At 50.8% G+C, this 19556-nt stretch overlaps 5 protein-coding genes across 5 annotated transcripts; 1 reads left to right on the top strand and 4 right to left on the bottom strand.

The window, feature by feature from the left end:
* Nucleotides 1-1691: 1691 nt before the first annotated feature.
* On the top strand, nucleotides 1692-4279 carry PHACADRAFT_260616 (uncharacterized protein). The gene is made up of 11 exons (XM_007398595.1): nucleotides 1692-1845; nucleotides 1900-2117; nucleotides 2172-2304; nucleotides 2365-2553; nucleotides 2625-2759; nucleotides 2810-2925; nucleotides 2979-3095; nucleotides 3178-3191; nucleotides 3257-3747; nucleotides 3813-3956; nucleotides 4016-4279. The coding sequence occupies exons 9-11, from the start codon at nucleotides 3629-3631 to the stop codon at nucleotides 4095-4097; spliced, it is 345 nt and encodes a 114-aa protein (XP_007398657.1). The 5' UTR covers nucleotides 1692-1845; nucleotides 1900-2117; nucleotides 2172-2304; nucleotides 2365-2553; nucleotides 2625-2759; nucleotides 2810-2925; nucleotides 2979-3095; nucleotides 3178-3191; nucleotides 3257-3628; the 3' UTR covers nucleotides 4098-4279.
* Nucleotides 4280-5252: 973 nt separating this feature from the next.
* PHACADRAFT_260612 (uncharacterized protein) lies at nucleotides 5253-9577 on the bottom strand. The gene is made up of 16 exons (XM_007398594.1): nucleotides 9416-9577; nucleotides 9063-9341; nucleotides 8645-8996; nucleotides 8359-8594; nucleotides 8254-8307; nucleotides 7956-8201; nucleotides 7794-7900; nucleotides 7704-7741; nucleotides 7472-7649; nucleotides 7255-7416; nucleotides 7043-7204; nucleotides 6471-6990; nucleotides 6142-6414; nucleotides 5927-6085; nucleotides 5635-5877; nucleotides 5253-5579 (listed from the first exon to the last, which is right to left on the bottom strand). The coding sequence occupies exons 1-16, from the start codon at nucleotides 9428-9430 to the stop codon at nucleotides 5355-5357; spliced, it is 3249 nt and encodes a 1082-aa protein (XP_007398656.1). The 5' UTR covers nucleotides 9431-9577; the 3' UTR covers nucleotides 5253-5354.
* Nucleotides 9578-9754: 177 nt separating this feature from the next.
* PHACADRAFT_186480 (uncharacterized protein) lies at nucleotides 9755-10457 on the bottom strand (the record flags this gene model as incomplete). The annotated part of the gene is made up of 3 exons (XM_007398593.1): nucleotides 10218-10457; nucleotides 10028-10158; nucleotides 9755-9994 (listed from the first exon to the last, which is right to left on the bottom strand). Exons 1-3 carry the CDS (start codon nucleotides 10279-10281, stop codon nucleotides 9755-9757), a joined length of 435 nt encoding a protein of 144 aa, XP_007398655.1. The 5' UTR covers nucleotides 10282-10457.
* A 392-nt stretch (nucleotides 10458-10849) lies between these two features.
* Nucleotides 10850-13296, bottom strand: PHACADRAFT_186479 (uncharacterized protein). Its single transcript, XM_007398592.1, has 17 exons — nucleotides 13060-13296; nucleotides 12917-13009; nucleotides 12753-12855; nucleotides 12610-12633; nucleotides 12528-12553; nucleotides 12453-12478; nucleotides 12344-12403; nucleotides 12192-12291; nucleotides 12094-12142; nucleotides 11943-12043; nucleotides 11831-11890; nucleotides 11749-11776; nucleotides 11633-11690; nucleotides 11535-11559; nucleotides 11357-11480; nucleotides 11250-11294; nucleotides 10850-11193 (listed from the first exon to the last, which is right to left on the bottom strand). Exons 1-17 carry the CDS (start codon nucleotides 13119-13121, stop codon nucleotides 11125-11127), a joined length of 1053 nt encoding a protein of 350 aa, XP_007398654.1. The 5' UTR covers nucleotides 13122-13296; the 3' UTR covers nucleotides 10850-11124.
* A 1437-nt stretch (nucleotides 13297-14733) lies between these two features.
* Nucleotides 14734-16351, bottom strand: PHACADRAFT_186478 (uncharacterized protein; the record flags this gene model as incomplete). Its single annotated transcript, XM_007398591.1, has 7 exons — nucleotides 14734-14992; nucleotides 15043-15435; nucleotides 15552-15792; nucleotides 15866-15906; nucleotides 15949-16000; nucleotides 16088-16274; nucleotides 16323-16351. 7 exons carry the CDS (start codon nucleotides 16349-16351, stop codon nucleotides 14814-14816), a joined length of 1122 nt encoding a protein of 373 aa, XP_007398653.1. The 3' UTR covers nucleotides 14734-14813.
* Nucleotides 16352-19556: the final 3205 nt, after the last annotated feature.

Below are 19556 nucleotides of genomic sequence, written 5' to 3'. Positions count from 1 at the left end.
AGATAGGAAATGGGCCTGAAATGGGCCTGAAATGGGCCTGAAATGGACATGGCAGATATAGTTTCAGCAACCATAAAAGGTAATTTGTTACATACATTTTATGAGTGCCTTAATTATACCTGCTCGAGACATTTTAAGAGTATTTCAGGACTATCATCAGTTTTTTGGTCTGTTAAATTTCCGAATCTCCAAAAGCGCTTGTTCCTGATGTCCTGAAATGTATTACAAAGCCATCAGTAATGATGGCTTTCCCGGCAATTTCCGGGACACTCATATGACCAGTACAGCCTGCCTAACTGGGATGTTTCAGGTTTATTTCAAAGCGCGTGACAGACAGCCTTTGCCGACAAGAGAAATTGCCTCAAAAGTGACAGAAAAGTGAGCATTTCAGCACTCGGGAAAGTTGCTGGAAAGTCTCCCGAAATGTTACATTTTGGATGCCTTGTCTGGGACATTTCGGGCCCCCTGAAATCTGGGGATGCCCGTAGTGAAACATACTCTGTGTCCTGGGTGTTAAGGCAACAATTGATGTGATTCTCAAATCATATACATGACTGATCTTGATCTGTTCGTCTCTCCCGGGCCGAGAGCGTCTTTGATAAGCTCGCGGTGTACGGGGTCTTCGCATAGGCCTGCAATAGCCTCTGAAGACGGCCGATAAGAAGAGCTGTCACGGGCGTTGTGGTTTGAGATCGATAGACGATAGTTCGAGCCAGGAATACAGTTAATACAGGCCGGACGAGGTACTATTATCTGCGCGCCTCCGAAGGCGCTAAATCAGATGCCCGGCTGGCGGTCGCCGCGACTTTTACTGTATGCGCTTTGAATACAGGAACAAAATAAAAATAATCTTACTGTATCCCGCATGCACGACTCTAAGTTATGTAACTTGTGCGTTTCAGAGAAGGGGATTGCAATCGGGCGGGCACACAGGCCTCGCTTTCACCTCACACGGTTCCAAGTGGCTTCGTGGCACTGTACCTGCGAGTTCAAATTCAAACTTCAGCATCCCTGAAGAAGGAGAATCAGGTACTCGGGTGTTGAAGCGTTGACGTCGAAAGTCTCGAATTCTCCTTCGCTACCCCCCTGCCCCTGTGCATCAACGACCCGCTTCTGTAGGAGAGTCACCAGCCTAACATATACCGTAGGTTTGTTCCCGGTGCATTCTCAAACGTTTGATGCACAGCAAAGATTGAGCACGGGGCCCTAAGTTGAAATTTCGAGCACTGTACGACATGGAAGGCAGAGTCATATATCATTATGATTCAAGAAGTTGACTCGATTTATTCCCGGTGATTCCAGACTTACGTTAACTCACCCTCATGCCATCGTCGGATCTCACCCAGTCGGACGATATCAGGGATGGCGACGCTTCAACCGTGGCAGATAGTATTAATCTGTGCGGCTGTGATTACAGCACAAGTGTATTTTGTTGCCGAGTATCCTGATGTTATGAGCACTTCGTGCTGATCATTGACTCACTGCTGAGGTCAAAGCAGAAAAAAAAAAAAAAAAGGTAGAGGTCTGCGCCCTGTAGGGATCGAGAAACTAGGAATACCTATACGCCTACTGAAAGCTCGAGGTTCGGTACCCAAGGGCTGCCTTCGGCTTTTTCCGCGCGGAGTTAACTCGGCCAGGACCCCGAGTTTACTCATAGACTCGAACGCTCACCGACTTGGAAGTGGGAGCATAGGCGTATCATGTTGAGCACACACTGGTATCGTTGACGGTGATCGCGCCGTTGTGTATTCTATCAATTTCTGCTTCTGAGCATTCGGCCTTTGGATGGATGTTTCCAAGATCCTCGGTGGGCCCAAAAGAGGGCAAGGAGGTGACACCTTCCCAGTAGGAATCTTCGCCTTTATGCCAGTCCAGTGGCTGACTGGACCCTTCCTGCAGATTCACCCTGAGCAGTATGCCACTGCGTCTCATAGACATCGTTATATTCAGCTCTTTCCTCCTCGTCGTGGGCTTGGTTCTTCGGCACTATGTGACGCGCGGTAACCGTGGACTCCCTCCCGGACCAAAACCAGTCCCATTGCTGGGAAACATTATCCAGCTACCAAAAAATCATGCGCAGGAATGCCTGCAATATGCTGAGTGGGGCAAGTTATATGGTATGCATCTGTCATTTTGAATGCCACGACGCGCTTGCTGAACGATTGTGGTAGGCGACATCAGCACCTTCTGGGCGTTGAACAAGCCGGTTATCCTGCTCAACTCTGCTAAAGCAATAGGCGACTTGTTTTAAACCCGCTCCAGCTTGTACTCCTCCCGTCCACACCTCACTATGGCGGGTGACCTGTGAGTACGATTGCTATCCGTATATCGAAGTGATATTTACTGAGCATTTCGTCGCTGAAGAATGGGCTGGAGCGAGACCGTCCCGCTCATGCCGTACGGCGAGCGCTTCAAGAATTATCGCAAGCTGCTTAAGACTGGTCTGAATAGTCAGGTGGCGTGGGAGTACCGGCCCTTGGTTGAGCAGAAAATTGGCAAGTCGCTGGGCAGACTGCTCGATAATCCGAATGGCTATGCAAACAACTTCTGACGGTGCGTATGCACAAGCCTAAATGGAAGCTGAAGCTGACCCTTCCTTTCCTATGGTACAATCGGAACTGTAGCTCAGCAGATCGCTTATGGATTCGAGCACGAGAGCAAGGAGCTCAATGCGCTTTCGGAAGACACTGAGAAAGTCTTGGATCTGTTCGCAATCGCCGCTTTGCCTGGGCTCTTTCTGGTCGACGCCCTCCCCATTTGTGCGTCCCACTCATTAAACATGTTGACACCACTGACATGCTGTTCTTAGTGAAGCACGTGCCTCCGTGGTTTCCAGGCGCAAATTTCAGGCGACTCGGCTTACAGGCTCGGGATGCAACGAAAAAGATGGTCGATACGCCCTTCGAGGTGGTGAAGCGCCAGGTGGTGCGTTGTAGTCTTGCAGTTTTCATGAACCCGCAGTCACGTCGAACCAATAGCGCCGCAGAAGGAAGGAACTGCCCCTAGATCGTTCGCAGCGAATCTTCTGAACGAGGCACCAGAAGAGCGCAGTAGCGAGGAAGACATTAAATGGGTTGCCGCGGGTTTCAACGCTAGTACGTGCCTTTACACAGTCAGCTTAGAAGCCTACTTACATTCTCCCTAACCCAAAAAAATGACAAAAACAATTGACGACAGGCTCGGTCGACACGGTACGGCAGACGCACACATACATCTCAGCAACCCCGCTGACATCGCGCTACACGCCTCATTACAGACTACCGCCACACTGTCTACTTTTTTTCTCTGCATGGTGGTCTTTCCCAAGGTGCAGAAGAAGGCCCAGGCAGAGATTGACAGTATGATAGGGAAAGACCGTCTGCCTGGCATCGAGGACCGTGATGCCCTGCCGTACGTGCGCGCTGTGGTGAAAGAGGTCCTGCGTTGGCGACCTGCCGTGCCCATAGATAAGCCCCGTGGTCTCACTCTCTTTTACACACCCGCGACTTACCGCGCTCTCAGTGTCGCATGTGGTGGCGAAAGATGACGTGTATCGAGGTTACCAAATTCCAGCGGGCACCGCGCTCATCGCGAACATCTGGTGCGTTCGTGCTCGCGTCCAGCAAGACGGGGACTGAGGAGCTTTCACATGGCGGCGATGCACGACGAGACGGTGTACAAGGACCCCGACGCGTTCTGGCCGGAACGCTTCTTGCCGCCTGAGAACGCGCAGGACAGCTCGCGCTTCGCGTTCGGCTTCGGTCGCCGGTACGTCTGCGTCCCACCCAATTTACTTTAACCCTTTTTTTGCTGACGGCGTACGTTCCGGTCAGGGTGTGCCCCGGCGAGGGCGTTGCGCAGGCCACGCTCCTCTGCATGGTCGTGCGCGTACTCGCAGTATTCAATATCGCGAAGGCGCGCGACGAATATGGAAAGGACGTCGAGCCTGCGTTGCTGTGGTCCTCCGGCTTAACGAGGTACGGCGGTTCCTCCTCTCTTACGCCTTGCATCTTGCTAAGGCTCTGTCTGCAAATAGTCCCCCGCATCAATTCAAGTGCAAGATTGTCACTCGCTCGCCAGAGGCAATGAAATTAGTCGAAGAGGCACGGGATGGTTAAGAATACCATGGGATCTCAGGCTAATCCCTTTGACGTTGACAATTCATCGATAATTTCGGTCCATCGTAGCAGTGGCCCCGCACGAGAACGTCCAAGCGCCGGTGCGGTAATGTGGTAAGGCAGGGTCTGTGTGATGCAGGTAGATAATCATGACAAGCCAGTGGTTGGCAAGTACCCAAGGGATGCCGTAGTACTTTCAAAACAGTAAGCTAGCCCCACTTGCCAGCTGTACTGCGCAATAGGCATGCCATTATAGCTACACCGAGGTCGGACAGCAAAACAACTTTACGTTGATGTTCCTCAGATAACACACAATTTGCCACATACTGTAGCGGAGCGAACGGTACAAACCGTAACGCATAACGCACCCCCTCACCGGTTTGTAATTCCGGTCTTCTTGTCACGCTTCATGGCTTTTCGAGGGTCTGAAGGGAGCATAAGCTAGTTTTTATAGGCAGTATGGCCATTTCTCTGGCCTTTTAATTGCTTTCAAGCCTTCAGCAAGGGCTGTAGTTGCAGATAGGATTCCAATATTTTCCCCCACAAACTAACATGTCACGCATAACCCCTGGCCGGTTTGTAGCATGGAGGGCAAGTTAACTGTCACGCCTCCCTGGCCGGTTTGTACCGTTCACTCCGCTACAGTAGTACGAATGGGTATCCAGTACATGCATCATGCAATGAATAACCTACGATTGAAGTGGCTGGCCCACCTCGTGTACTCCTTGTTTCCTGCGACATTGGAGACTGGCCATGCGAAGACAGAGTCAGCGGAAGTCCAATGAGACAGATGCTCATTTGTTTATCTAAGTATGCGGAGAGACCTATGAGCTGTCGTGATATCGAGCGGACCAACGTGTACAGTGGCGCGTCGCCAAAGTACTCCTCATAATCGATGTCTTTCTGGTTCGTGCTGGCCCGGGGCCGAAGCTTCATCTCACTTCTTGTGGGCAGCAGCCAGTTCTCCTCGCGTTTCATGGACGCATGGCTCATGTGGTGGCAGTGGTGTGAGGTCTTCCAGCTCCAGTACGGAACCAACGGCCTGAGAACGGAGTGCAGAAGCTTTATTACTTTAACGAGACACAAGGCTATCCGAGGAAAAAAACGCACGGAGCCGACCAAATTGCAGACCCACTTCAAGTCTGACTCTCCTGAGCTGAACTGATGATAAAATTCAATATTGGTACATGGAATCACTTAGAACAGCGCTGAATGGTACAAGAGGCGATCCTGAAATCCTCTATGTCTTGGTATCTATCATAAATTCAAGAAACCCTTCTTTTTCCAATAGTCCACCCACGCCCGAGCGTGCAATTCTCCGAGCGGTTCAAGAGTATCTGTGGAAGGGCTGAGCCGACGCAGGTTTGCCGTATCGTACGTAGGAACTCCTCCTGCCTCCACGAACAGCTCGCCTTGTGTGGCGGCTGCCCGTGCTTCGCTTGCGGCGATGCCTTGAAGGAACTGTAAGATCTTCACGGCAGGCTGAAGGTTTCAAGGGTTAGGGGGCCAGCCCATTCGCTAGTGGCGTCCCACTCACCACTCGCTCGAGATCCTCGGGTCTCTCAGCGGCTGCGACAGCCTCGACGGCATGAAGCCAGTCTTTGAATGGCACCATGCGGAGAGGTTGCTGGCCAAGCCGGCCGTTGATACATTCGAATACGACGTGCCACTCTGTAGGATGGGGATGGACGATATTGACAAGCTCGGGAAGGGGCCTGTCCGACGTGACGAGGTCAATGAGAGAAGCAATCACCACGTCCACTGGGATCCAAGATACGACCTAGAAAATAATCAGACCCAGCGACGTCAGGCGGGTGTGGGTAACGTACGCCATCTAATGCTGGTAGCATTCCCAGTGCCACGCTGGACTTGATCACAATCGGCACCCATTCGCTCGTCGCCCACGCGCCGGTAGTCTTGGATCCGCAGACCTGGCCGATGCGAAGCGAGACGGCCTGGAGACCATTCTTGGCAGCCTTTGACAGGATCTAGGAGGTCCGCACTCGTCAGGTATGCCGGAAATAGAATCACCTATGGTACTGACGTTCTCAGCAACGAATTTCGACGCGCCATAACCATTCGCAGCAGCAGCTTTAGGGTCGTCTAGGGCAACCTCTGGAACTGGTCCACGGGAGATATCCCAGCCGGCGGCGGCGGCGATCGAGGACGTGAAATAAAGCTTCACCGAGTGCGAGAACAAGGCGCAGAAGTCAACGAGCTGCGAAGTGCTGGCGACATACTTATCAAAGGACGGGAGGGAGAGGTTGAAGTCGACCCGCCAGGCGTTGTGGATGACATGTGTGACGTTATCTTTCAGCTACATAATATGTGATTAGGCTGGTATTCAGCGGAAAGTAAAGCGAAGATACCAACCTCTTTGAGAGCGATAGAGTCCAGGCCGAAACCCTCCACAGTGACGTCGCCACTGAGCGGTACATATTTGGCATCGGAGAGGAGATCAGTGGAAAGGCCTCTATTGTCGAATGTGACTGCTTGACGCGCTCGGATGTCAGAGCCGCGGTTGAGCGCATACACGCGTTTAACCCTTGGTTCACGAAGTAACGCAGCGAGGATGTGCGACCCAATGTTCCCAGTCGAGCCGGTGAGTAAGATAACGATATCAGCAGAGCTAGCGATGCTAGAAACGACTTCTGGGGTCGGAATATGGCGAACGTAGTGATCCAGCATCTGGGAGATTTCCTTCAGGGTATCCTGCTCGCTGACTGGAGCTTTGGAGAGGATTGTGCCCGCGACCGCGCTGGCAAGGGCGCGCAGACTCGGATGGTCAAATACAAAGTTCTGAGATACACGCGCTGTTGCCTGCTGAACGTCTAGGTCCTGGCTTGCACGCATAGTCCCTATGATGCGGTTGCGCAGGAAGGTAGCATGCAAACTATAGCAGAGAATGAGGGCCATAAAACTGAGGATATTTACGTAGAGCGCACCTATCAAAACCTTGGTCGAACATGTCCCGCGAAGGGGAAATCTCAGTGCCATTGTTGATCGAGGCGGCATGGCTTATAAGCCACGGCTCGATGTCTTCAACAGACCATGATGCAGGTGGCGCTATGCCCCTCGTGTCCGCGCTGTTGTCTACTGTCTTGTACCTGGAGATATTTTGAGCATGCATGGGGCCTATAAGCGTAGGGTCACCTACAGTTCGTTAATCTCCTCGGAATAGAGCTGGATGGTTTGAAAGCGAATGACCGTCCCCTTTGCAGCACGAGGTAAGGGTTTGTCAGGACTAGTGACTATAATCATCTCCTTGAAGATGCGCGCGAATGAAGGGGCAATCGCGTTTCCTTTCTCGACTGCTGGCCTAAGTAACCCATGATCAATGGTCGTCCGAGTATATTTCAAAACGCAAGGCCCACCAAATCTTATTTCTGAAGTCTACCAATGCACCAAGGTTCCCTGGATCGACAGTGAACTCCGGACGTGGTTCGATGAGAACGCCACAAGTGTTCTTGGCTCGCCCGAACACGACGACACCGGAGACCATGGGACTCGAAGCAATCAGGCCTTCTTGAGGAATGGGCACAACTTTCTCGCCTAAAGCACCTAGTTAGTAGAGACATCAAGACAAGAGGTACGAAGCGTCATTACCCGTTCCCAGAACAATAACATCATCCTTCCTCCCAGTTCTGCAGAATGGCGACGTCAGAGGCAGCAAATACGAGTATCAAAAAGACGCACATCTTCCACAGTCCCTTCTTCGTTGGGTGAGGCACGAAAAGATCGCTGGTAGCATAACCCCTGGCATCGGGGAGATTCTCGATAGCAGGTGTATGTCCTTCACACGTCTGATCTTACATGTCAGCAGATTATAGAGTGTAACGGCAGAAGACATTGACATACCAAGAACTGCAGCTCGTACGTGCCATCGCCCTGAGGAATCCATCTGCACTTAGGGTAGTCTGGGAACGATACCCACTCCCAGTCCTCTTTCGTCCTCGAGCTCGCCTCAGGTCCTAAGCTATAATCGGTGTCGAGTATTTTGGTGTGAACGCCGTACTCTGTTCCACCATATACGCAGCAGAGACGAACGCCCGCAGCAACAAGCTTGTTGCCGCTCGTTTTCGATAGAGGCCCCCCAGCGTAAGCCTAGAAACGAGGTCGGCTAAGAGATTGCGGTGCAATAAGTACAGCGACGTACAAGGATGTCCAGTGTTGCGAGATATCTGATGGTATCCTCAGACTGCGCCCACGCCTGCCCTCTCTGATATCAACAAAGCAGTCGCTGCGGCTCGAACAGGCGTACCTCGATAAGAGCCGGAACAATAGCAACCCCGGTTACGTTCGCTCCTTTACAGGCTTCGATGATGTTAAGTGGGCTCGGCGCGACAGGCGGAGCAGGTGCCATGGGGTAGTACAATCCAACAGGAAAGCCTGTCGCCAGGGGAGTATAGAATTGCATGTATAAACCCATCGTATGGAAAGTGGGCAGAGGCATCGAGCCCCAGACAACACCATGTTTCCGAGTGTCGGAAATAGGCGCTACGGGGCGATCAGTGTCTGGCATAAACACAGAGCATGTCGCAACATACATGAGATACACCATTCGAGCACGGCCTTCTGCCGCTGAGGGACAGGTTTGGGAAAACCAGTGGAACCGGAGGAGTGCAGGTAGAGGACGATATCGTCCGCTGAATGAGGTTTACTGGGGGGTGAGAATGTTTGGGTGCGGAGTGCGCCAGGATTTCCAGAAAACTGAGGAAAGATGTCGTGAAGGCCCGGAAGCTCGTCGACTCTAATCTGGAATTGATCGGATGCAATCTCAGATTTGATGCCGGAAATGACAGGATCGAAGACAGGCTGGGTAATGATATGGTGACAATCCGTCTTTTTCAACATGTTTGCGAAAGCAGGAACAGAGTTCTTGGGAGACATAGGGAACGGCTATAGGGAAGGTAGTCATGTGCTCCATGAGTTTGCATCTAATGCTGGTACGAACGGTCTACTCACGATAAATCCGGCCCTGACAAGCCCACTGAGAAGAGCAAGGTATAGGATGGTGTCGCAATGAACGATAACGGCAACAATTTCACCGTTCGCGCGAGTGCCGTCAGGCCGGAGAGCCCAAGCTACTCTCTGGGTTGCCTCGGAGTATTGCGCGTAGGAAACTGACTCTACGGGCGTACCGGCCGGAAAGACGACCCACGGACGCTCGCCATTATTCTGCGCTTGGAAGTCTATGAACCCAGGGATAACGGAAATGGAACCGTCGAGTGGCGGAGAGGCGACCTGGTGGTCTGACATGTCAGATGGTTCGCTAGCAGGTGGAGCAAGAGAGATGTTGAGCGGAGGGAGCGACTCACTGCTTGGAAGAACATGTGCTAAGGCACAGTTATAAGTGAGCCAGTGACAGCCAAGGCGCAAGCATGGGACGGCACGGATGGTTGGATATGGATGGGTCGACGCTTCGCGGTTACGGCTTTGCGAGAAGAGCTTCCTGACACCCCAGACCAGGATTCATCAATAGGGCTGTACAAGGCATATGTACGATAAGTGTGAGTCCTTTCCCGGAAACTGGAGGTCTCAGCGACCGGCGCGGCCTATTATGTAAGCAAGATCCGATCGACGGAGCCGGACAAGACTCGCATCAGAACCTCAAGGCCCCATGATCTTATAAGATGACACGGGTGCAAACACTCCTTTTAGCTCAAAGCTGGCTTCAACGTCTGGCTGTTTGCGTCGGAGCCTGCCAGGAAGTTCGGCATGTTACCAGGCCCGTGCTCCGAAAACACCGAGAACAGTAGTGCACTGTGGATCGCTTCCAAACCCACTGCAGCGCTCAGAACATTTACGAAGACGGCCTTCTGCTGACTTTTGTGAGAGCCCTTCTGGTAGAATGCGCATACCTTCATCGTCCTGCCAGGACCCGGCCTGCGAGCATTCTGCACACCCACGGAATGTCAGCCTGTACGCACCAACATTCGATGTTGCCAATCACCACCGTATGCGCCGAAATCGCGCATGTTTGCCCCGTTATCACATGCTAGACCCAGAGACAGGTAACGCTTGGCTGTCAATTGAAACACCAGCACCAGTAAGAATGCCACTGTCACTCGTGAGTACTGGTGAGTCAAACAAAGTCGGCCGGTCAGATGGGATACTCACATTGCGGCATTCCAGATAGAACTGCTCGGAGCTTGGGCCTCTCGATACCATGTGCCGCGTACATTGATGTCTGGTTAGTCTGCTGGTTCGCGTTACGCTCGCCGTGATCTGCCGCTGTCTGAAGTAGGTTCGATGCTGCAGCAATCAACGGAGGCTGCGGCGAATATCAAACATCACATTCCTTCTGAACAGAACGGGTAGAGCCTTGAACTATCGTGAGCACGTAGTATTTCCATTTGACAATGGACAGCTCTCGGCTCCGGGTTGTGTGACTATTTGCAATACTCGGGCTGTTGACAGGTGGTTGGACACCCGTTTGACGAGAAGATTTTGAGAACACAGCGGATGATCACTCTCTGACGCACAGATAGACAGCACGAGCAGCGTGATAGATGGACATTCTCTGCCCAGGCCGTTGCCAGACCTCGCTCTGACCGAGAAGCCCGAGCTACGCGAAAACGAAACTGTCTTGCATGCCGTCTTTGATGCATACAGTGCTTAGGTACCTTTATGGTGTGAAGCTCGTTGTTGATCAAATGTTTGACATGAGCTTAAGCGTAAACGTGACATTTATTGGTGATGTCGAATCCTAGGCATGTGGTGCACATTTCGCTATCATGATCGTGCCAACGGTTCGATTCGGTGGGTTCTATAAGTCATCATAAAGCATAGAATTCTGCAACTACTCAGGACGTGAGGCTCATGGTTGAGGTATACATCGTTTTGTAGTGGAGAGAGGCGGCCATTTCATCGCTGCCACCTATACGCCGAAAACGAACCTGTGAAAGACTACCTAGGAAGTAACACTGCATAGTGTCCGAGGCAAACATAGAACCAAACCCACTCGCTCGGATAGCCATTTCGGGCGTGCGTCGCTTTCATACGTTCTTTCCTATGGCGCTCTACATTATGCCATTTCATAGGCGCCCTTCGTATCCAGACCGTTCTCGCGCGGCGTAGACATGCCGGGATCTCCCTGGAAATTTGGAAAGAGTTATCGAGGACAGTGGTACGAAACGAAAGAAGACTTACAGCGGAGGTCGACACTTCTCTGAATATGTCAACTTTCACTCTGGTCTGTGTGATAGACGGTCAATAAACATTGTTAACGAGGGGAAAGCCTTGTCTTGGGTACGCACTGGATGCGTGATTTGAATTTGTGAGGTGCCGCTGCTGCTTCCACCGCGGAGTTCGAGAGGGATTGAATTGATACCCGATGTGTCCGCCGCCGCTTGATTCTTGATGCGTTGTCTCGCATTCAGGCTGTCAAAAAAAAAAGTCAGATCGTAACAAGACTTGGTTGGCTAAGGAACGAACAGTGCAAGGGTGGAATTTGCATAGACTGCAGAGCATGAGTAACATCGGTCAATGTCATTATGTCATGACGGCGTCATGTGCGAGTGACTGAGACGTACGCTTGCTGATAATCTCCACCATACCGCCAAACATGAGACTAGTCCCGAGAAAGCGGAACTAGAAGATACAGTCAGGTTTTGTCTGAGATGCGGTTGAACGGCATCGACGATCGTACCAAGAATAAAGTGGTTACGGAGAATAACCTGGCCATCGTGCAGTGTGAACTTTTGTTTTCAGCAAAACTTGCGAGCACGTACATTGTGAGGGCACCAGTGTTGACGGTGTAAAAAATCAGCTTCTGGATAACGAATCTCGATCTATTATTGTATGTCAATGAGCATGGTGCAGCGCCGTTACAAGCGCACGCACCGTCTGAAGGCGGGCCTATTGCGACGTAAATAATACGTGAGCAGGACCGTGGTTACCAAATCGACGACTGCTGCCAAAGCCAGGCCGCAATTGAAGGTTGCCTGACATACAAAAGTGAGACAGTCCAAGCTGAAGCGGAACTCATGCTTACAAACGATCCCAAGTGGGAATGGAACTCGTCCCAAGTGCGATAAACGTAGCTAGAGATTCAATATCAGCGGCGGTTTGTTAAACAGATATCGAACGCACAGCAGTGTTCCAGTTGCTGTTGTGTCCAAGTTTGGAGCAGCGTGAATATCAGGTTGTCGTACGCCCTCCCATGAAAGGAAAAACGTACCGAAACCAAAGGCTGTGAGATTTCTTTAGCACAGTACAGAGCAGGCGGCAGGAAACACACATACCAACACGGAAAAATAGCAGTACTACTGCTGTTGCAGTAGCATAGACATTTCTTTCGCTCACTTAATCAAAGTCAGCGAGGACGAAGGCTGTGGATGAGCAGAGGCCTACATTGCCAGATTCTCACGATAGAAAACCTGAGTAATTTGGAACATAAGTCAACCGAAAGCAAAGCAAGTGACGTACCCTTGGGACAATGTGACGATAAATATCTGGGATTGTGCGACATGAGTATGTGGTAAGTATGGTGAGAGAGCATCGTGCGTGCCTCAATGAAGACTGTGACCTGGACGCAAAACGTTTCGTGTTAGCTCGTCTTAGTCGACATCGAAACAGGTTACTTCATACCCCGACGCTCCTGCGTAATGCGTGATCAGTGTTATGAGGTTAAGATAATGCCTCAATTTTGACGCACCATACAATCCCGCCGAGGGCAGCAGGATTACCGATATCCGAAATGAAGTATTCAAACAGGATGTGCAGGCATAGGGCGCTATGAGTGAATTCAAGCACACTGATCACGAGAGAATTTGCATGAGAATATGTAGCCCCATGCACAGCTTGGCGATTCATACCTCAAAGCTAACACCAGCAGCTTGATGTTGAGGGGATCGTGCTCGTATGTCGTCCAGTATGAGTAGACCTGAGCACAAAATACGCCAAACAATCTATATAAAAATTCGTAAGCCGTCTCACTGCCAAACAATGGTAGACGTACATTAGCGCGATGCACACCAGGATAAGGAGAGGACCCATGAAAATTTCGAAGTTGATCGCCATATCGTAAGGTTGAGGTGCTGGGTGTGGACCCGCGTACAAATGTCGCTATTTATTGAGCGTCCGTAGAGCTAGGAGAGTCTTGGAGACAGGTATCTTGACCGTCGGCTTGAAAGGAGGTATCAAGTGGCGGATTAGCATCACACTAACTTATGCCACAAGGTTTGTGGGCGACACCGCTCATGCGGGCGTCAAAGCTCTCCGAAGGTCGCTCAGATACTGGTGAGCTTCGCGCGTGCCCCGCGGATAAGGGGCAGAAAGCTTTCCCTTCACGTAGATTAACGGGTGGACCGTTGCTTCACATGATGTGACGGGTGCCTAGGCCAAAGCTTTACACCGGGACGCTCAGCGCTGTCTAAACGCCGGTGTTACGTTGATACAAGATCTGCTTCACAGCTTGATACGATTGCTCCATCTATCTCATATGGTCGTGTTTTGCCAGCGTTGTGCCGAGATCTTACCGATAACTTTATGTGACAGGCAACACGACCTGCATCTTCTCGGAAGTAGTGTGGGACATGATGCAGAGATAGATGCGAATGATTGTTTGTGGCCACGGGACGCCGAACAAATCGCAGCGTGCATCCCCAGGTTGCTGAAATGAAGGCTGTGTTCTATTCATATGCCGTAAGAATTGGTCCGTGCTGAAGCATCGTGCGCGTGCTGAGGAAGAACCTCAACACATGATGGATACATTACGATTGGTGGCTATTGCCACGCAAAGTCGACGGCGATTTTGAGCGTCGTGAATCTAAAAATGACCCTATCACATACGGATTCGACGTACTAAAGTGATGCACGAGCCTCCGACTCGAATGGAAGACACTACTCGAGCGATTCCGAGTCGTCCATCGTTATTTACTGTGCTTCCGTAGACAAGGTATCAGTACGCGATGACATACCAGATGCCAAGGGTTCTACTGTCTGGTTCGTCCAGCCAACGAATTGACATGCTGCTCTAGTAGCCACAAGGCAGCCGAAGTACGTTGCGCATGCGGCGTGTGACGGGCTGAAGGAACTGATGAAACAACATCATTGACTCGTCAGAAGCATGGTCCTTACGCTGATGAGCTACTAGCGACCGCACGGACAGTACACAGGTTGAGCCTAGGACGATGAGTCAAAGTGATGTACCATTGTGCTGGTCAGTGGCATTCTCCGTCGAATCGAAGACAACGACGACTGACCTAATAGCTCTATGTCATCTTTCTCAAGCTTCCAAGATAGGTCTTCTAGCAATGCCAGTGCTCAGGTCGCGGTGCCAGTGGGCGTTTAATTTTAGCTCCGAATCCCGCCAGCGGATGATTATGTAAGCGAACGCTCACCGCGGAAGCGCCTGAAAATGCCGTGCTTTGCTTCGTATGCAGCTTTGCAAACCCTGAACAGCGTCTGAAATGCCAGGAAATAGCAAGGCCCCCGTCGAACAGAAGCGGCGAAACAAGAAAATTCTCATAGATTGTTGAGTCGCGGCGGTTTTGCGCGGTGGCGCACCAGCTTACATAGGTCCGCATATCCGCACACTGTGGTACGCGTACAGCATCCACAGATACAGGCAGCACTCGCAGCGTCGACTTCAGATCGCTCATATCCCGCAGCCCCTATCAGTCTGCCTCTTCTCCAATACTCGTAGGTGCCTCTTTGAGAGACCGTCCAGTCCTGTTGTGGTAGAAAACTACGTCCCCTAGGACCATGATATCAGTAGCGAAATATATGCAGCCATAATGCTAGATCGTATAAAATATGCTTGCCTGTGTTCTCAACAAATTGGCAATCGTTGTAGTTGTCCCAGAGTGCCTTGAAAACGGACTTTGATGAAAACTGGTACTGGTCCCCAATGATGACCTTCAGATACTGTGTGGCTTCAGGGCCATGGTCTGAAGTACATGAGCGTGCGGAATGTTATATGAACACGATGAAAGCGTACAGAATGGCATCTTGGGAAAGAAGTGGTGGATAACATGGAAATGCGCAACACCATGAAGGAAAAAGTCGCCCATCCGGCCAAGAAAATCACGATCAACGGTTGCGGCAGCCCCCCGGGCGAATTTCCACGCCCCAGCACGATAGTGGGGCAAAGAGGAATCGGTATGGTGCAGGTAGGTTATCATGACGAACCAGTGGTTGACGCACAGCCATGGGATGCCGTAGTATTTGACCACCGCCGCGAGTCCCCAGATCGCACATGCGAAGTACGTCAGAACGATCATAGCCAGTGTACCAAGGTTCGACAAGATGACCGCATTTCTCTGGTTATCGGAGAAGAGTGTAGAGCGGGCTGCGACGAACCAGTTCAACGATTGCGCTTTATCAGATGGGTCTGAGAACGTACGGTCGTAATGATTCGTTCCCTGAGGATATGATCATTGTCCGGAAACGTTATATACTAGGAATGTCTGTCAGTGTTACGGTGCAACATTTTATTTGGCAACGTACAAAGATACGCAGGGAATGCGAACATCTGCTGGCCTATAAGCATGGCCAAAGTGTACAAGGGTGTGTCACCAAGATATTCCTCGTAGTTGACGGTGCCATCCTCGTCGTCGGGGATATTCAGCTCTGCTCTTGTCCAAGGTACGTAAACTTCGTCTCGCTCCATGGATGCGTGATTGCTGTGGTGTCGATGGTGCGAAATCTTCCAGCTGCAGTACGGAGTCCAGAGGGCCGTGTGCACGATCTAATCTACAGATCAGGGAGCGGTGGCATATGCTGAATATTATGGTACACACAAATCCTACAGTGTCGCATACCCATTGCTTGTCGAAGAAAGCTCCATGACCACACTTGTATGCTGAATTGAGCCATATTATTGGTACGTGATGTAAAGACGCACCTCGTGACCTATAACCCATATTCCTGTGAAGACTAAGCCTTGAAGCCACCAGCTAGAGTCGATGTAACGTCAGTATTAAACTATGTGCAAGCATAGCGGAGACCTCTTACTAGACTAACTATGCGCATCATCTAATCACTGCTAGGCCTAGCGTGTCGAAGACACTGGATATGCCTGCATTTAGTCTAATATGGCCATCGAGATAATATGCCCAGTGCCAGAGCACCATAGCCATAGTAATATCCCTGGTCAGGTACCCCATACCGCGGATAGTGTCACGTTCAAACAATTTGTTTGGGATACCGTGGCGAATCCCGCCGATAGACCTGTCAAATAGGTGAGCTATTGAACTCTAAACGAAAAAGCGGACGCACAACTTTAGCAGAATAAAAGGCGTCGTCATAGTGCCTTGTTTACTGGAAGGACTGTCGGGAATGGTAGTTGAGCTTCACCCCCTGTTACACAAAGCTAGTTCTTTCCTGTACGAGATTGAAGAGGTGGTGGTTGTATAGCGCAGACCACGACTGCGTGGACACATAAGTATAACTTGCAGTCCACGAGTGCTCTCTGGATGGAGCTCCGTTACCGCACCAATGGTGACATGGCGTTGCGTCCATGCCTTCGAGTATCGCGGCGGTGAATCGGAAAAACTGGCCTAGGAAGACAGTGCCTCGGGTCTCACAAGCTGGCGGGCCGACGTCCAAGATACGAAGCCGAACTCTTCCCTAGAGACATCGAACAGGGTTTAACATGCATCTAGTCAAGATAAGACATGCTTTGACATCGCCACGCTGCAAAACACCAGCGAAGGCTAGACATAGCCACACCCGCGGCGTCGCCTCAGTGAGGTACTCATCATTTACAGTATTGATTGGTGACTTCACTGGGGAACGGTAGGTTTTCGTTTGTAAGTGCCGTGTAATGCATCCGAGCACCCCACATCACGACGTGATCTGGTAGCATTGCGAGTCATAGTTGGATAGATAGCGACGGCACAAAGCTTGTAGTGGCACTGATGGCTATTCCCCAATGGCACTCGAAGAACAGGATCATAGCGCCCATCAGTAGCACGGAGATTGCCGAAGCTCGTTACGCTCGGGAAGTGCAGACGTGCAAGTTTTCAGGTGCAATCTAGTTCAGAGAAGCCGTTGCACCATGAGGAAAAACCACCCGACAATTGCGACGCTGACTTCTTTCAGGCTGTTACACATGTCACGATGTCATGCTGCTTGCGGTATCGCTAGCTTTCCGGAGAGTCGACGGTGCGACTCATCAGGGAAAAACGCCAGCGCCACACAGCGTTTCGGGTGCTGCGGGGTTCTGGTAGACTGGTAGAATGGTACCCGATTCGGCAGCCCTCTGTGGCTCTCGCTGCGCCTCCGTGGCACCAGTAGCTACCCGCCTTTGCTCAGTAGTTCACCGCAGTATGGCAGTAGCTTGTTTGTAGGTGCGAGTAGATTGTTACCACTTTCGGGGGCGCGGCGCACACAGTCGCACCATAGATGTTAATGAGGGAAAACATATATTTAAACATATATTATGTTAGGTACATGTTGGTATGCTACACCTCCCTCTCATAGTCATATACTCATCACAACTTCGGCAGCATAAACAGTAAGCATAAGAGTACATCTGCAGCATGAGTTAGAGCTATTCATGGTAACAACAGAGAAGGCAGTACTCACACCTAAGTACCAGGCTCTTCAGCGGTGGTCACCCTACTCAGCCTGGGAAGCGGCATTGGACTTGATAGTTATGAGGGACATGGTGGAGAGATCAGCATAGCCGGATTTCTATGAGCTAGTGCAAAATTAGCTCAGTAATAGCCAAGTCGTGCAGAGAGAATACTTACCTTGTCTGCCACCTGTATAACCCTGCTGTCCGCGTCCACCTGTATCCGAGTCTAGCATGTGCACATGCTAGCCTGATAGGTCCAAAAATCAGTGATATGTTGGCTAAAGAAAGAATATAATGGCAAAGGACAACCCGGCCCTCCGCAGCCGCTTGCAGTTCGTGATGCTTACCGCGCAGTCCACAAGCTCCTTACTCAGCGAGACAGGGCACGGCCCTAGGGCGCACTGTCATTTTTCTTGCTTGCTCCGCCGATGGTAACGCGGCATGTCGGTAGCAGTATGCTTGGGGTCCGGGAATATCGCGAGCTTCGACTACCACAGCCAGCTCTTGTCTGTTCTTCCAGAGTCCCAGGGAAGGCGGAGAGTCAGTGACGGCTATAGTCTTGGCAGCATACCGAAGGGATGGTCGAGCTGCATTACCATGGGCTGATGTGGAAGCTGGGACGACGAGATGTTCGAGCGCTTACCTTTGTCCGTCGCGCCATCATCCAACACTTTAGGGCAGACATCTTTGTACTTCGGCAGACACCTCTTGAGCTTGAGCTTGAACATCCACACGAGTTTGCCTTGGAGTGCTGCTCTTCGGTGCATTAATCTAATTTTAGTCCAGTAATGACATAGGTGTGTGTCCCGCATACAAATTTGCACATTGTAGCTTGAATAACCAATATATAATTTCTGGCATACCGTAGTGACCCCTAAAATGTGTGCGCTGCCGCTGGGTACTACCAGGCACTCCTGAGCCTCTACGCGTGCGCTACCCGACAAGGGCAGATGCGGTGGCTCAGGGTAGCAAGCGCCCTCGCTACGTAGTCAGACGCTGCTTCCTGATGCTCAGCCTTCTATACTTCCTTTGAGGAGGGTGGCCGCCTATAGGCATCTCTAGAGCTGTGGGCCGCGGGCACAAGAAATGACAGGCACAGATGGTTGAGTGACGAGCATACCATCCTCCTCCGCTCCGGTATCATTGAGTAAAGCTTCACCAACTATGCTCAGAAATCATAACATAGTCGCTTCTATTGCATATCTGTCATCCGACTATCTCCTGCCTTTCTCAATTATGCACTCTTGCCTCCGCTAAGTAGACCGCTCAGCAGCCTCCGCCTGTTATCATCATGTACTGGAGGTTTAAACTCCCGAGCGTAGGTATACCTGCGCTCTACTACATCCGTGAAACAATGACTTTATTTCAGATTGGACTGAATGTCTGTCTCTTGGCCCCGGTGCGCTCATTGGACAAGAGTTTCAGTTCAGCGGCCCAGACACAGGAACTTATTAAGTTACACCGGACTAGCCACCAGAAGCACCCAAGAGTGGCTAAGACACACTGAAGAATTTCCGAAAAGCCCAAAAATGGCACAAGTGGGAATTGAACCCGCAGCCCAAAAGTAACCGCAGCGTGCTATACCACTAAAGCATAAGACCTTGCAAATGTGAGGCTGGAATTGCCCTATAGTACCACTTTTCTACCTCAAAGTCTTAGCTGTAATATTGTAGCCAATTATCAGGTATTAAAGCATTGGAATGTAATTGTACAAATGTATATCCTGATGGTGTGGCTAAGACACTGACGTGGCTAAGACACCAGTGTGGCTAAGACATTGAGTTATTAAATATTTGCTATTGATTCTGCTTATTGTACAAATGTATATTCTGATGGTGTGGCTAAGACACTGACATGGCTAAGACACTAGTGTGGCTAAAACACCGGAGCAGATGAACTATACTCAAGTGGAATCAATAGCAAATATTTAA

The sequence above is a fragment of the Phanerochaete carnosa genome (genome assembly GCF_000300595.1).
Source record: "Phanerochaete carnosa HHB-10118-sp unplaced genomic scaffold PHACAscaffold_8, whole genome shotgun sequence".
NCBI lineage: Eukaryota > Fungi > Basidiomycota > Agaricomycetes > Polyporales > Phanerochaetaceae > Phanerochaete > Phanerochaete carnosa.
The sequence above is the reverse complement of the archived record's forward strand: the minus strand, read 5'-3'. Positions and strand labels throughout refer to the sequence as shown.